Source organism: Littorina saxatilis, linkage group LG3, assembly GCF_037325665.1.
Source record: "Littorina saxatilis isolate snail1 linkage group LG3, US_GU_Lsax_2.0, whole genome shotgun sequence".
Classification (NCBI taxonomy): Eukaryota; Metazoa; Mollusca; class Gastropoda; order Littorinimorpha; family Littorinidae; genus Littorina; species Littorina saxatilis.
The window spans coordinates 67,127,115-67,144,614 of record NC_090247.1 but is presented as its reverse complement, the minus strand read 5'-3'; the positions used below and the strand labels follow the sequence as shown (position 1 = coordinate 67,144,614).

Genomic DNA, 17,500 nt, shown 5'->3' with positions numbered 1-17,500 from the left:
TCCTCTGCTTTCAGACATCCGAAATTATTCTTCTGGCTGCCGATATAATCGTTCAGGCTGTTCTCATTGTTACCCTCAATGGGCGAGGGCCGGATGAAAAAACCATTTGCATTGCTTATTGAATTATATTCTGTCACCTTCGGAAAATAAATGTCAATCCAATTCGATTCTTCTCACTGTCACCCCCCACACACACACACACACACACACACACACACACACACACACACAAACTGCCACAGCAACACCTAATCGACATCATCATCACTTCCAATTTTACAACCACTCCTCTCAACCACCATCATCACTCCCAATCGTACCACCACTCCTCTCAATCCCCATCACTCCCAATCGTACCACGTACCACTCCTCTCAATCCCCATCACTCCCAGGCCCACAGCTATCCACTCTGACACGTCGCACAGAATCCACTCCACCCCTATCCTCGTCCGCATTCATCCAGAGAATGGAGTCCTCCAGTCCGCCGATGGAGTCGTTCAGGCTGTTCTTCTCACTGTTCACCCCCCACACACTGTCACAGCTGCAACTTAATCCCCATCACTCCCAGGCCTACTACTATCCACTCTGACACGTCGCACAGAGCCCACACCCTCCACACCACCTCTCTCGTCGTCCTCCTTCAGCCAGAGTATGGAGTCCTCCAGCCTGCCGATGGAGTCGTTGAGGCTGTGGAGGACCTCGGCGCGGAGCTGCAGGGTCCTAGTGATGCTCCTCATCTCCCGCACGCGCCGCTTCATCTCCTCCCCCAGCCGCACGCGCTCCTCATGCACACGCTGCAGCAGCTCCGCGTGCTTGGCGTCCTCGGAGCGAGGGTGGGAGGGGCGGAGGGTGGGGAGGAGGGAGGGCACCCCGGGGGACGGGCCGGAGATCTGCAGCAGGATGAAGAACACGTCGAGCGTGGCGATGACGATGAGAAAGTTCCAGGAGGCAAAGTGCCGCAGCATGCCGATCAGCTCCATGGTGGGAGGGGAGAGTGGGAGGGGTTGGTTTGGGTGTGGACGGGTATAGTGACGATGGGAGAGGTTGGTTTGGGTGTGGACGGGTATAGTGACGATGGGGAAGGGTGCGGGAATGGCTTAAGCCTGTCCTGAACAGGGCGAAGTCGACTACGAGAAGTATACTTCGCGAAGCTGCCCGCGCAAAGCTTTCGCACTTTGTTTTCAGTCCAAGTCTTGGCGGAGTCGACTTAGGGTTTAATAAAGGACCGCATTAAAACAAGCCTAACGCTGGAATGGGTGGAAACCTGCTGGTGGAATGGCTGTCCAAAGTGGGCTGAAGTCTCTCCCGGTGGGATGCTTGAAGGAGCTTGAGGCCTGCTGATAGATTGGGTTGAGCTGGATGAGGCCTACTGAAGGAAACGTTTCAGGTGAGGGAGGCCTCCCGATGGAATGGCTGACGACTTCTCAGTCCTCCTGATAGAAAAGACGAGAAGACTGTTGAGGCCTTCAGATGAAAATTGTTGAAGGCTGCGGATGTCTTCAGATGGAATGGTTGAAGTCTGCAAACTTCCCTGTACGATAACACAGCTGGAAAATAAGTCCGAGCTTATCACGTTGCCCACACTCAGCTACAGTCGTTGTCCACGGAGGATGACGGTGAAAACAGCTCTGCCAAACTTGTATTTATACTTCTCTTTAAAAGCAGGGAGTGTTCCTGCGTTTGCACCGAGTTAAGTCTGCCTGTGTAATGTAGAATTAAACGTTGACGTCTACAAACTTCCGCTTGTAACAAACAAGGCTGGTTGTGCGTCAACACAGTCACTGCCAATAATGAACTGACTTTGCACAACAGAAATTGGTAATGAACGGCAGGTGTCGATGAACTCTGATGTCTGCTGACTTCCCGTGTTGCAAACTAACAATTAATACCTTTCTTCGTGACCTCCTAGTGTCACATCACCAGTTCAAGAACATAGTTATCGTCGGATGAATGGTGATCGATCAATGACCACACACACACACACGGATGCACGTTCCTTCAAGTTGTGCATGTGTCTGTACACACACATTTCAGTGAACACTCATCGGGTTAACGCCAGGTGTTTCAAAACAATCACGACTTTCAGTTGTTCTTTGTAGAGGAAGGGGGGTCTGTATAAAGAATCCCGTTGTCGCTGTACACAACTGCTTACCCTGCGTGCTGTCTCCGAATGTTTTCGTTTGATGGTATAAACATTGCTACTGCTTCTAAAATAGTAAACGGTTTAATTTTGACTCAAAAGTCAAACTCCATTATTCAAAATGTTGTTTCAAAAAACTTTCATTTCACGAGTGTCCTTCCAACCAATAAACATCAACACAGTTCGAGTGAAGCATCACAATACACTCATGTTTCGTCTTCTGTGTGGTCGCTTCTTTCCCCTGCAAAACGCCGGTATAGCGATGTTAGCAGCGGTCAGGCAGCGTAGCATGTAGAAACAGATAGGTAGAGATGCAGTTGCTACGCGACATTCCCAAATCCTGTCATAGTTGTCATAATCTGCACCTGCAGCTTCTTCGTTCTCCTTACATGTTTGTTAGGTTCTCTGGGTGAAATATGCCGACTTGTAAGTTAGCTGTCACGCGCACAATGCTTCTCCTTAGATCTTCGTTGTCAGTGAAATACCTTGCGAGTTAGACGCGCACATACAGATGCCTGCATATTCTTCTTTCTCTTTTCTTATCTTGTTGGGTATCTTCTCCGCTTCACATCCAAAAGAACTCGCCGACGGTCACAATGTGTTTACATATTTCGTATATCCTCCCAGAAACTTAATTCTTAACACTTGCTCAATGCTCAGTCCGTTCTGAAAGATATGTTGTTTTTCTTCGTTATATTGTCCTTTAAACTTCCAACACTCCGAGCAGAGTCCACTCATAACACAGAAAGTGATGGTCAAATAGGCCTACTCAACTGACCACGAGAGCGACCGCTTATAACAATGAACACAGTCTTGCTTCAAGAAATCCACACCTCTTGCTTCAAGCATTTACACACATTACTTCACGGTCCCCTGCACAGCGACAATAATATGTTCCCCAAGTTTGTCATCAAGGTTTTGGCCCCAGCGGGCTTATAGCAACCAACATCACTCACACGTCTAGTCCCCCGTGGTGACACCAATAGAGTTTTCAACAACTAACCACATCACGCACATCCCATGCCTTGTATTTTTCGCTGTCAGTCAGCGAGTCAGTCGGTTATGCTCCCTCCCCAACACACACCGTTTCGCGTCGACACACCTGAGAGTGATGAATGGACTGGCGACAATACCTCGGACACACACTGACTATTACCTCCAGCCAGTGCGACGTACACTCAGTCCCCGCCCCCTCTCACCGCCAACCGTGCGCCGCGTTCTCTACTGTATACTGCTAGGTGCTACAAACACACTGCACATTACGAACGCACACAAATCGTAGTCGTACGCATGCTAGCTTGTGATGCGAATTAAACCGCTAGATTGTGATAGAAATACTATACTGCTATAGATGCTACAAACACTATGACATTACGAACGCACACAAATCGTAGGTTACGCCTGCAAGCTTGTGTGGCAAATTAAAACGCCGGATTGTGATTGAAAGCCTGAGTGAGACTGCAAACTGAATCTTAACCGTGTTGGTATCAAGTTCTTTAATTATTGTTTTAATTCTTCTTATAATAATAGTTATTTTACTGTCCGGCAAAGCGAAGTTGCGGCGTGTGTTTTTGACCACTGAAGTTTATAATTATCAGAAACGTGTCACACGAACATGACTACACCCAAACACGCACACACACACCAGGGTAGCTCGATCGACTCTTAATTGTGACCTTCCACCACGAAATGAGTCGCATGTCACCTCGCGCGGTTCTGCGCTAAGTCCGGGGAGTGTCTGGTAACAGTATGAGGGTCACCTTAGTCACAGGCTTATAACTCAAACAGTTTTCGCTCTTTTCTAAAACGGTTTTCACCACTGGATAGAGCATAAAAAACTCTTTAGGAAAATGTAAAAATATGAAAATCATGCAAAGGTGACATGCGACTCATTTCGTGGTGGAGGGTCACAATTGTTCCCGTTAGCCTTTTCCTGTTAGGAAGAAGAGTATCTTTAGCGGACAATGACATTATTCGATTATTCCACGGAAAACAACAGAAATGCCGCGGAAAAAAATCGTTTTTCCTTGAAGTAACCGAATAATGTCATTGTCCACTAAGGATAGAAGAGGCCAGAATTCCCCAGCAACGTTATGATAAAGTATGAAATGACACGTTGGTAAAAGTTCTTGGACACTGTCACACACTATCAGAATTGTAAGGCACTGTTAAATTCTATACGGGTTACCGAAAAGAGAGATTATGCACGCCGACAAGACCCACTGGCTGAGACCATGTACGTGACCAGCTATTTCCACCGTCGCGATATAACCTTCGTGGTTGAAAACGACGTTAAACACCAAATAAAGAAAGAAAGAAAGCTATCTCCACGTTTGACCATAGAGGTGTCACACTGAAACCTATCTCTGTAACTTTCTTCATTTCTTTATTTGGTGTTTAACGTCGTTTTCAACCACGAAGGTTATATCGCGACGGATCTCTGTAACTGACCACCACAGTTTCATAAAGTTCTAAACTAGACTACATGCAGGCTCATGACACTGACAAAATGTCGGGGGGGGGGTAGGTGTGGAAGCTCTCCTCCTGCATTCAAATATAAGTTACATTAGAAGGCAGGAGGAGAGTTCAACCCCCCCCCCCCTCAATGCCATGTGCCTGTGGTTCCACACCACAGGTGCAGTCCACAGGGAAGAAAGCCAAGACATACCTTGCGAGCTCTCACTCTCTCCACTAACTTCAAACACCGTACCAACGACAATACTACAAGCCAAAAATTATCCGACCAATCTAAAAGTTTCTCAGCGACACCGAACAAAATTTAATGTTTCACACAGAACAGAAAAACTTCATCAGAACGAGCACAAATTTCCTCCGTTGTTAAAGCTGTGGTCTATTTATGACTATCCGGGGCTACGAGTTTGAAAAGATAGGGCTGAAAATCATGTACAGAATTCTGTACAGCAAACAATACCCGAAACCCCATCTATACGGCATGTATGACCTTGAGAGCTTCAGTCAATGCTTGAATTTTGCAGTGGTAACATCCAGTTTGCTCTCTCAGAGCTGAGCATATTTGTCAAGAAGGATCGAGCAGAAAAAATATACGACTTGGCAGGGATTCGAACTCAAGGCCTCGGGGCCTCGAAATGTCGGGGCCGATGTCTTAACCACCAGTGTTGTCAAAGATAGAAAAAAATGATAATTTTATATCATTCTACGCTTGAATTACCATTCATGCGCTGCAAAAACGTAAAAATTGCCATTTAAATTTGCCTTTATTTGCAAACATGTTTTACGGAATCGCAGTACATGTTTACACCGTCATGCTACACGACATTCGCCGGCGCCATGCAAATAGCTGCAATATCTCTATTTACACGCCGTGGATGGTGGCACGCCTAGTTTTTTCCACCGCAGGAACAACACCCAATTCGTTCCCCCGCAAGACGAACAACATGGTAGGTGTCTCCAAATTAATGCCTTAAAATAGTAGATAACCAGACTTTCTAGTATTGAAGTTTATATCATACTGTTCAGTACTTTATTTTGCATTGGATCAGCTAGTTGTCTTACCATTTACACTCTCGTGTACTACATAAGAGAAGAAATGTCATCAAGACAAGTCAGAAATACTGTCTCCCACGTTAAAAATGATGAAATAACACAAAGCACGGTCAACAGAAGGGCTTAAATCTTTTTGCTGGTCAAAGTCAAACTACTTGTGGATACTGCTCTTCATTTTTAAGTTTAAGCTTACCTTAGTTTAGACTCACGATCGGTTCAAAGATCAACAGTGAAATTTGACGGGGTAAGATCCCCCGCAGCTTGGTCAAAAATGCGGGGGACCTTATCTGGTGTCTGCGGGGGACCTTACCCACTGAGAATCGAGTACGTAGAGGTTACATGCCGAGTCTCAGTGATTATTAAAAATAATGGTCGAAGTTAGCGGATCATGAAAAATGCGAGCTTCAGCGAGCTTTTTCATGACCGCGAACTGAGACCATTATTTTTAATAATCACTGAGACGAGGTGTGTAACCTCTTTATTCCCCCTTTCTTCAGTTATTCAAAGAAAACAGGAGTTTTTGTGCGAAAGTTTGATCGAATCCGAATCACTCAACCAGTCAACCTGCGCAGGCGATCGATTAATGCGCGGTTGTATAGTTCCGTGCAAATCATTCCATTCTGTTAACACTTCTTGTCAGTTTCCCTGTTTTAGACTAAAATCAAGTACACAGATAAGCTGTTATTCTGCTGTGGCGGTAAAGGCAGATATTGTGTGTTCTGTTTATGTTTTAGTATCGCTAAAGATAATGTTCTTTCGTCAAATGGGACTAGCAGACGAACTTTTGCACCCGTGTTCCAACGTTAATTACTGTATGAAGTTCAGTTTTTTGGGGAAAATAGTGTATGAAACCGCTTTATGTTGTTTAAATTGATGAGATGTGTGCATTTGGTTGCGTGTGATCTGTTTATAAAATGAAATATTGTTGAAAACTGACCGTCGGATTGCAGTCAGTGTTGTCGAAGAAACTGCGTTAAAAGAAGGGGAACTACTCTTGTCGGCAAGAGTATGAGTTACTTGCCTTGGGAATTTGCTTGTGATGAACGGTGTGTGCACAGCAGATCTATATTCAGAAAACAACCGAACTCATGGATTTTATATGGAGATTCATGTGTTCAGGCCTGTAGTTGTTAATTTAAATGCGGTATGTTTGTATTGTTTGCTCCAGAGATGTATATTTCGTACGTATAGAGCGTTTTGAACTTTTCAGTCGCAAAAGTAGTACCAAAACAGAACAGCTTCTCAACCCATTGCACTATCGAGGATTCAGGCTGTTGCTGGCTCGTTATTTGTTTGGTTGCTGGGTCATTATCGAAAAATAACTAGCTCTACAAGTTTACAGAGGTAAAGAAGCAGAGGGGGGAATAACACAAAATAACGCTAGATTAGAGCAGCTTATCCACGATGCTGGTGCCCAAAAACGCGCATACAAGGCTGCAAGGTATCGAAGATTAAACTGTGAGTATTAAAATAGTGCTTTAAATGGTAGTTCTAGGTTAATTTGTACGAAATTGAGACCTCTCTGTATAATTTTCACGGACTTCGGCAGAAAATCGAACGCCACTGTTCACGAGTACACAACAAGACATACATTACATATTATACATATAGCCTAGGCAATTCTGCTTCAGAATATCTATACTTAATAATGTGATTTGCCACAACGTACCTTCACAGGGCAATTCCTTTGCGAGATAACAATTTTGCTTCCGCGTGCGGGGGAACGAATTGGGTGTTGTTCCTGCGGTGGAAAAAACTAGGCGTGCCACCATCCACGGCGTGTATTTACAACATGCAAGAAAAATGACAAGACCAGTAATTGAATCTCTCCAAAGCTCTGTGCAGTTGAAAACAGACATCAAAGAAATAGTTATACATGTATTCACTTCCGAACAGAGGGCGGATAGAGATATAAATCATACTGCTTCAAGAATAACATAACATGAATTCATATCAATGCTTTTCCTTCTTTTACTCAATTGGCGCAGTAGCCTAGTGGTTAGGACATCAGACACGAAATCTCGAGATCAAGAGTTCGAATCTTCGCCGGGGCGTTTATTTTTTCCCCTTGATCTCTCTTGAAGATAAAATATGATCAGTCTTGAGAGAGCAAACCGGATGTTATCCCTGCAAAATTCAAGCGTTGACTGAAGCTCTCAAGGTCACACACGCCGTATAGGTGGGGTTTCGGGTAGCGTTTGCTGTACAGAATTCTGTACACGATTTTCATCCCTATCTTTTCAACCTCGTAGCCCCGGAAAGTCATAAATAGACCACAGCTTTAAGTGACACCGATCAAATGTTTCACACAGAACAAAAAAACTTCATCAGTATTATACGAGCAAAAATTCATCCGACCAAAAAAAATTTCAGTGACACCGAACACAGTGTTTTACACAGAACAGAAAAGCTTCATCAGTATATACGAGCAAAAATTCGTTCGACCTAACACTTTTTAACAAATCTGAAGTAATTTCACACAAAATGGGGTAAACGACCTTCGTACGTATGCACTGAACTGTGAAGTGCCGGTGCACTTTTATCCACACCGTGACACCAACCGACCATAACTCCACCCGGCCAAACCTATAGTTTGCTGTCTTGCACGAAAACATTTCAAGTTCAAGAAAAAAAAAATCTGTGTCACCCAAAATCCTAAATCCAAAGTCGCGTGTCCCCACAAGGTTAATGCTTTATGCACACGGGACTTTGGAATAAAACAAAAGCCACCCATCCTGCCTGCAAAGCCAGAGACAACACGACGTGCGACAATGCAAAAAGGGCAGTTAGAAGTAGTGTGTGTGCCACCATGCATGTCGCCGACTTAAGTGCTGTTCGCATGGTTGACTTTCTGCAAACTTACCCCCAATTTTCAAGCGATTTTTGTCGGCGCCAAGTCAACTGAAAATTGTTAGTTTTAAACGGCGATTCTCGTCAGACTGGAAGGCCAGTGCAGCTATCAGAGCTACCTCCTAATACGGGAAGACAAGTTTGGCCAGGACTAACCAATCGGTAAGAGGGATCATAAAAGTCTGCTCAAAATCTGCGCCAAGTCACGGCCGAGTCGAGCAGCGCTCACTGAATTTTCGAGTCGCGGCTAATTCTGTTCTTATCGAACCTAAATCTTTGGGATCGTTCACATGGCAGAATTTTCTCCGCCTCAACAACTCGGGATCGGTTTCAAACCAACAAGTTTGGAGAAAGTTGGTTGAAAGTCTGTCATATGAACGGCACTTAAGCGTTGTGTGTCGCCATGCATGTCGCCGCCTTACATCCAGCGAAGCAAGATCAGCCAAGTCTTCAATGATGCATATCACAAGCGAAGCGTATAACCACATTCTTGTGTAAACAATACAGTGGAAGCCCCCATTTAAGACTGAAACAGATCTGAACAAAGCAGGTCTTAAAGAGACGGGAGCTTCAAAACAGAGGTAAATTTACAGCGTCTTTGAACAAACAAATGTAGTGGGGGAGTGGAAGGTAGTAAAATCGAAGCCCAAGTCCAAGCGTCTTGTTTCAACTTTTTACATTTAGTCAAGTTTTGACTAAATGTTTTAACGTAGAGGGGGGAATCGAGACAAGGGTCGTGGTGTATGTGTGTGTGTGTGTGTGTGTGTGTGTGTGTGTGTGTGTGTGTGTGTGTGTCTGTCTGTCTGTGTGTGTGTGTGTGTAGAGCGATTCAGACCAAACTACTGGACCGATCTTTATGAAATTTGACGTGAGAGTTCCTGGGAATGATATCCCCGGACGTTTTTTTCTTTTTTTCGATAAATATCTTTGATGACGTCATATCCGGCTTTTTGTAAAAGTTGAGGCGGCACTGTCACACCCTCATTTTTCAATCAAATTGATAGAAATTTTGGCCCAGCAATCTTCGACGAAGGCCGGACTTCGGTATTGCATTTCAGCTTGGTGGCTTAAAAAATAATTAATGACTTTGGTCATTAAAAATCTGAAAATTGTAAAAAAAATAAACAATTTTTAAAACGATCCAAATTTACGTTTATCTTATTCTTGATCATTTTCTGATTCCAAAAACATATAAATATGTTATATTTGGATTAAAAACAAGCTCTGAAAATTAAAAATACAAAAATTATTATTAAAATAAAATTTCCGAAATCGATTTAAAAACAATTTCATCTTATTCTTTGTGGGTTCCTGATTCCAAAAACATATAGATGTGATATGTTTGGATTAAAAACACGCTCAGAAAGTTAAAAAGAATAGAGATAAAGAAAAGCGTGCTATCCTTCTCAGCGCAACTACTACCCCGCTCTTCTTGTCAATTTCACTGCCATTGCATCGAGCGGTGGACTGACGATGCTACGAGTATACGCTCTTGCTGTAAAAATGCAGTGAGTTCAGTTTCATTCTGTTAGTTCGACAGCTTGACTAAATGTTGTAATTTCGCCTTACGCGACTTGTTATTCGTTGTACAAGAAAACAATGAAAGCAAACGTAGAGGCCGAAGGCAAAACCCGTCGACGAGAATCAACTGCAGTGTCGTGTTCAGCTGCTATGGAGCGAATGAATAATTATGTATGGAACGCCAGATACGCCATGTCTCGCAGAATTCCGGCGCGGACTTTCGACCTATTCTCGTCGTTGATTGGTCAGAAATTCCGCCCGAACTTTTATTGTCCTCGCGCAATTCCGGCCGGAATTCGGGCCGGAATTCCGCCCGAACTTTCGAGCTATACTCGTGTTTGATTGGTTAAAATGTCCGCGCGCAATTCCGCCCGGACATTTCTCGGGAACGTTCGTATGGGTTCGGCACTTTCCGCTCGGACGTTTAGATCGAGAAATTTAAAAAAGTTGGAACGGAAGAGAATCAGATCGAACAAACATAGATTGGTTAAAATGTCCTCGCGCAATTCCGCCCGGACTTTTATCGCAAACGTTCGGCACTCGTTTTGCACGGAATTTTGGAGAGAGACATCAAAACAGTGGGATTGGAAAAGAGTCGGATCAAAGAACCAACATTAATCGCGCGCGCGCGTGCGTGAGTGTGAACACAGCTATTTCATGGAAGCGGTTCATGCGAACAGTACACACTTCAAAAAAGTGCTCAAGTTGTTTCCCTTGATTCAAATAAAGTGTTTTGACTGACTGAACACAGACCAAACTCCATGTATGTCTTTGTCTGTGTCTCCCTCTGAGTCTCTCCGCTTCTGTCTTTCTATGTCTGTCTATGTCTAAATAAAGAATTGTTCTTGTTCTTGTTCTGTCTATGTGTGTGTGTGTCTCTCTCTCTCTCTCTCTCTCTCTCTCTCTCTCTCTCTCTCTCTCTCTCTCTCTCTCTCTCTCTCTCTCTCTCTCTCTCTCTCTCTCTCTCTCGCTTTTTCTCTCTCTCATCTGACTCTTGGCACACAGGTCAAAGCAGAGGTTAACTTGAGTGCACGTGTACCGAGGAGGGGGGGGGGTGATTTCTTGAATTAGCTAAGGGCGGAAGGAAATCGCTCACCTTCCACGTCCAAAACGTAGTGATATTGACACGCCAGATTAGTGCGGTAGCGTATTGTGCTAAGCAGGAAAGCGCGCTTTTCTGCCGGTATTCTTGTTAACTTCGCAATTTCCGGAAAACATCCACTTTCACTTTGAGACTGTTCTGTTTACATTCGACACTATCAAAACCACTTTGCAATACTGAAATAATTTGTTTGTGTGTTCGAAAGCTACAGCCAATCGTTATTATGTCCACTTAGGTACAGTTTTATAACATTATTGGCACATGTAAACAATAGGAATTAATTAATGAACGCTACGAAAAGGGCAGCCTTTAACCTCCCTGTTGTCACTCAGCATTTTTACACCCCCGGTATAGGGGTGTTTACACCCCCGGTATAGGGGTGTGTATAGGATTCGGTCGATGTGTTTGTTTGTTTGTGTGTTTGTGTTCGCATATAGATCTCAAGAATGAACGGACCGATCGTCACCAAACTTGGTGAACAGGTTCTATACATTCCTGAGACGGTCCTTACAAAAATTGGGACCAGTCAAACACACGGTTAGGGAGTTATTGGTGGATTAAGATTCTACAAGGACTTATAGAGGGACATATTAATGGTCAAAGGGAAATAACCTTCTCAGTTGGTGGCAGTGAGAATGGTAAGGACGGGGGTGTTTTTCCTACCTCGGAGGAATTTCTTGTTTTTAATTTTATTCTCATCCACACTTTCAGCACTTCCCCCACTCGCCCTCCCTATCTCAGATGTAATTTGTAAATGACGTTTTCAGCCTTCAATCCACTATTTAACATAGTAAGTCAAGCTTTTCAAACCTTATTGAATAATTGCTTTGATGTTTTGCTGATGTTCAGTTTATTATTTAATAAAGATCTCATGGTTCAAAATTTCATATTGTTCTTTTCAAAAACGTGCGTGTGTTCCATTTCAAACTAACCTCACTGATGTGAACTCCATTATTACTGTCACATCTGTTTTACAAATTACACCCATAATCCAAACCAACGCGCAAACACACACACACACCACAACTACACACATATGTACTCGTTACCATTAGCCAACGCTCGTCACAACACTGTCAGTCTCAAGTCTAAATAATAATAGTATAAATCATAACTAATTTTCTTCACATCATCATAGACATAATGTTGCTTCACATGTTCTTTGTACAATCGTTGGTTTTCACAATAAATATTGCATTACTGTAATTGTCTTCTTTTTCTTTAACAATATCTTTCCAAAAACAAAACTCAAAGACCACACAAGCTATTGCAACCTACTCCTATCTCTGGTCTCTCTTCCTGGGTACAATGGTACCTAAGACTTACATTCAAATGCTTACATTTCCATGCTACCCACATTGTCAAAATACCAATAATTATTCAAAACAAATGTTAACTACTACCTAACTTCATTTCAGACCCACACCCATTATTATACACACATTTCACATTTAAACCATTAGTCGGCCCCCTGTCGATATTTATCGACTAAGTTCCTTGTTATTATTATTATATGAGTGTGCATGAGTTAATGCGAAAGAATGTGTATGAGTGCGCCTTGAGTCGCCTTGTGGTGAGATATGTGCACGTTATAAATTCTCGTATTATTATTATTATCATTATTAATGGTCGTTCTATGTCCAACAGGTAGTTCTGTAGGTCCTTTGGTTCATTTTTTACAATCTGACCAGCTGTTCTTTTGTAAACTTTGCAAAGGACAATTAGATAATGAAACCGTACTATCCAGAAAGGCAAGAAAATAAATCATACATAAAATATATATATAGCCAAAAAAGAAATGAAAAAAAGTGTTTTATCTTGTTCCCGAAACTCCGCAGTTGACTTTGTTGGCAATTGCCCATCCTACCGTGACTTGTTACGACACTTACCTATAGAGAAATATTCATGCGCATACTCCTTATCTTGATCACTATCGGTGTATGAGTTATAATTGTAAAGCTTGTGTTCTTTTGGATGCGTCCCCCTCCCCTATCTCTGCCTCTCTCTGTCTCTGTCTCTCTCGGTCTCCCTCTCTCTGTCTGTCTCTCTGTCTCTGTGTGTGTGTGTCTCTGCGTCCCCAGGACAGATAGATAGAAAAGGCATAGCCTAAAGTCTTCATCCTTGTAAAATAAAGTTCAATTCCATTCAATTCAATTCTCTCTCTGTATGTGTGTGAGCGAGAGTGTGTGTTTCTCTGTGTGTGTATGCATGTGTGTGTGTGTGTGTGTGTGTGTGTGTGTGTGTGTGTGTGTGTGCGTGCGTGCGTGCGTGCGTGCCTGTCTACGTGCGTGCGTGCGTGCCTGCTTGCCTGTCTGCGTGCCTGTCTGTCTGTTGCATGTGCGTGCACTTGTTTATGTCATTCCGTGTGCTACGTGCCTGTGTGTGAATATGCACACCTGTGCGTGTATGTGTTTATATCCCATGACCTCCCTTCTTTGTCTCTGTTACTTCAGTATGGGTATATATGTTGTATTTTTATAGCTCAATAAATACATCATGGACTCCAAAAAATATATGATAGTGCAGATTCCGATTTGGGCAAAGGACTACTTTCCTCCCGACCTTTGACCTCGCTCGCGCCGAACAATGTGACACATTTGTATGAAGTTCTAAAATCGTATTGCACGGCTCAGAAAATCATATCAGTTGCACGCAAAAATGAATCTCAGAACTGATCTGATGTATGAGATGCAATAAGCAAAAGTTTCTTTCATTATGAAAGCAATGCAGGTCGAAAAAAACGAACATTCAACTTACAAGATAACCAGATGCTAGCGAACCAAAACAAAAACACGAGTACCCTCCCCTTGCATCGTTAGCAGACGACTTTTGAGAATCTGTCGGTAGTGTGTTTTGCCGGTGTGCGCCTTCAGCTATCAAACATCGGCTGTTTCACGTGTTTTGCGAGCAAGTCTACTCTTTTGCCTGGCTCTGCAGTAAGTCCACATATTTTTCCGTAATCCAGTCATATTCCTTCAAAATGCAATCAATCGGCGGTGACAGACGTGTCGGTCGCGTTTTCCTCGCACCCATACCAGTTTAAGTTCATCCATGCAAATACACTCGCAAAACAGTTTATCACGTAGATCTATACATTTCAAATAGGGAGCAAATGGTTAAATCTAAACCTACATATTTGTTCCCTAAAATTTGCTTCTCTGTCAATAAGCCTAATTACACACGTTCGAGAAAAACAACGTGGAATCAATTCTGAATCGAGTAAGCCAAATGGGTCCCAAACCCGTTTCGCCCGTTCTGCCGACCTGAAACGCAAAACAAAAGAATTGTGCGCTTCAACTAAATTAATTTCTATTCGACTTCATTACTTTCTTGCAACTTATGAACCTTTACTTAAAGCTTTTAAATGGTCTGAAAGTAGTGTTACCGCGTACTTATCGATGCACTCATTCGTTTTATTTTTTCAGCGACGGTCACTTAGTTTAAGGTTGCAAAAGGGCTAAGTCTCGCTGGCAACAGTTTTACCCTGCACAGATCGCAACAGTGCCGCGCCGCTAGTAGTCTACACTTTGTGTTTGATGGTAGAATGGGATATACAGATTACAACACTCGTGGTTTTTTATATGGCTTGTATTTCAGTCAAGACCCAGCGGGAATATCAATCGAGAGACACTCGCCAGAGGCTCGTGTCTCCCGATGATATTCATCCGCTGGGTCTTGACTGAAATACAAGCCATATAAAAAACCACTCGTGTTGTAACCTATACATATATATATATATATATATATATATATATACTAGATGATTACCCGCTTCGCCGGGTACCGGCTTCGCCGGGAAGAAGTAGAGCCGAATACCAGGCTCCAGGAAAGAAGATAAACGCGCAAAACACTGGAGACCTTCTAAAAATAGTAACGTGCAATGACCTTCTAAAAATAGTAACGTAGTAACGGGAATATGGATTGACGCCACACGGAGGAAGGGAGATAATCGCGGCTGAAAACACTGGAGAAGATAAGGAAGAGTTACTGGTAGTGGATCCAGACAAACAAACAAAAATCGGTTCAGCGCGCACAGCGCTGCGCGCTGAGAGCACGTGTTGAAATATCTCATCGACCAGATTGTGTCCAGGGTGTACCTGAATATGATCACCAAATTTGAAACAGATCCATCGAGAACCTTGGCCGCGCATCGCGCACAGACACACAGACAGACAGACAGACAGACAGACACTAGTCGTATATATATATAGATATATGTGTGTGTGAATGTGCACACCTGTGCGTGTATGTGTACGTATATATGTGTGGGTGAATGTGCACACCTGAGCGAGTATGTGTATATATGTGTGAATGTGCACACCTGTGCGCGTATGTATATGTATATATATATATATATATGTGTGAATGTCCACACCTGCAATCGCGAGTTTCTCTCCGTCGTTCACACCCCAACACCCAGTCGCAGCAACAAGGACCCCACAAAGAACCAATAAAGATGCTAATCTCCTCTCACCAAAGCCACACAAATATCTGCATCCACCAACATCTGTGACTCGGGGTGATGGGGGGTGAGACAGAAACTCTTACAGATCAATATCGTGTGTCTACATTATGTTATTTGTCTTTTCTCTGCACAGGGAAAGTTGGACAGCTGCTCACAACACGCCCTTGTACCGTGTCGACAGGCGAAACGCTGAAATGACCATTTTGGGGGAGTGTTCAGAACAACACGTGTTTGTTCGAAAACAAGAAAAACAAGAAGAGCAAACGCTCGATCGAGTCACTTTCGCAGTTCTGAATATTATATGAGGCATCAGATGGACAGGAAGAAATTGCTATTCACAACACAATGAGTCACGTTCACATAAAATTTGAGCCCGGTCACTTTTATAATTTCCGAGAAAAGCCCAACGTTAAGTTGTGTGTTGCCGAACAGAAAAGGCTAGTTATCTCCCTTGTTTTTCTGATAACGTTCGTAAAAGGCTACAGATGTAAATACTTTGATGTAAAGAATAATCCTACAAAGTTTCAATCACATCCGATGAACTTTGTCAAAGATATAAAATGTCTAATTTTTCCTTTGACGCTGACCTGTGACCTTGAAAAAGGTCAAAGGTCAACGAAACCATCGTTAAAGTGTAGAGGTCATTGGAGGTCACGACTAAACAAAATATGAGCCCGATCGCTTTGATAGTTTCCGAGAAAAGTTTGTCAAAGATATAAAATGTCTAATTTTTCCTTTGACGCTGACCTGTGACCTTGAAAAAGGTCAAAGGTCAACGAAACCATCGTTAAAGTGTAGAGGTCATTGGAGGTCACGACTAAACAAAATATGAGCCCGATCGCTTTGATAGTTTCCGAGAAAAGTCCAACGTTAAGGTGGTGTCTACGGACGGCCGGCCGGCCGGCCGGCCGGACAGACTAACACTGACCGATTACATAGAGTCACTTTTTCTCAAGTGACTCAAAAATCGTGTTACAAAAAATCAGAAGCAGCTTCCTATCTTCTTTTTTACATTTAGTCAAGTTTTGACTAAATGTTTTAACGTAGAGGGGGGAATCGAGACGAGGGTCGTGGTAGTGTATGTGTGTGTGTGTGTGTGTGTGTGTGTGTGTGTGTGTGTGTGTAGAGCGATTGAAAGTAAACTACTTGACCGATCTTTATGAAATTTTACATGAGAGTTCCTGGGTATGATATCCCCAGACGTTTTTTTTTTCATTTTTTGGATAAATGTCTTTGATGACGTCATATCCGGCTTTTCGTGAAAGTTGAGGCGGCACTGTCACGCTCTCATTTTTCAACCAAATTGGTTGAAATTTTGGTCAAGTAATCTTCGACGAAGCCCGGACTTTGGTATTGCATTTCAGCCTGGAGGCTTACAATTTAATTAATGAGTTTGCTCATTAAAGTTGTCATTAAAATCGATTTTTCGCAAACAGATTTAAAATTGATTGCATCGTATTCTTCATCACATTCTGAATCTAAAAATATATACATATGTCATGTTTACTCTTAAAATGTGATCACAATTAACGAAAATAGAATAATTAGTCTTACGATTAAAATGTAAGAAATCGATCCAAAAATGATGTCATCTTATTCGTGATCATTTCCTGATTCCAAAAACATATAGATATGATAGGTTGTATTCAAAACAAGCTCAGAAAGTTAACAAGAATACAGAAAAGCGCGCTTTCCTGCTTAGCACAATACGCTACCGCGCTAATCTGGCGTGTCAATATCACTACGTTTTGCACGTGGAAGGTGAGCGATTTCCTTCACGCGGGGATTGACGTTCAGTTTCATTCCGTCAGTTCGACAGCTTGACTAAATGTAGTAATTTTGCCTTACGCGACTTGTTTATTTATTTTTTATTATCATCATTTCTATCAACCTTGCC

General features: G+C 42.8%; 2 protein-coding genes across 2 annotated transcripts in view; both read right to left on the bottom strand.

Moving 5' to 3' along the window:
• The window catches only part of LOC138963046 (uncharacterized), a 6,207-nt gene extending 2,867 nt beyond the window's left edge, over positions 1-3,340 (bottom strand). Inside the window, exon 1 of the mRNA XM_070335035.1 lies at positions 1-3,340. This exon is cut by the window's left edge and continues 2,867 nt beyond it. Within this exon, the coding sequence (XP_070191136.1) occupies positions 549-980 (432 nt within the window). The 5' untranslated portion in view covers positions 981-3,340 and the 3' untranslated portion in view covers positions 1-548.
• LOC138963048 (activating signal cointegrator 1 complex subunit 3-like) overlaps positions 1-17,500 on the bottom strand; it is a gene marked incomplete in the record, with an annotated part of 184,999 nt that overhangs the window by 106,372 nt on the left and 61,127 nt on the right.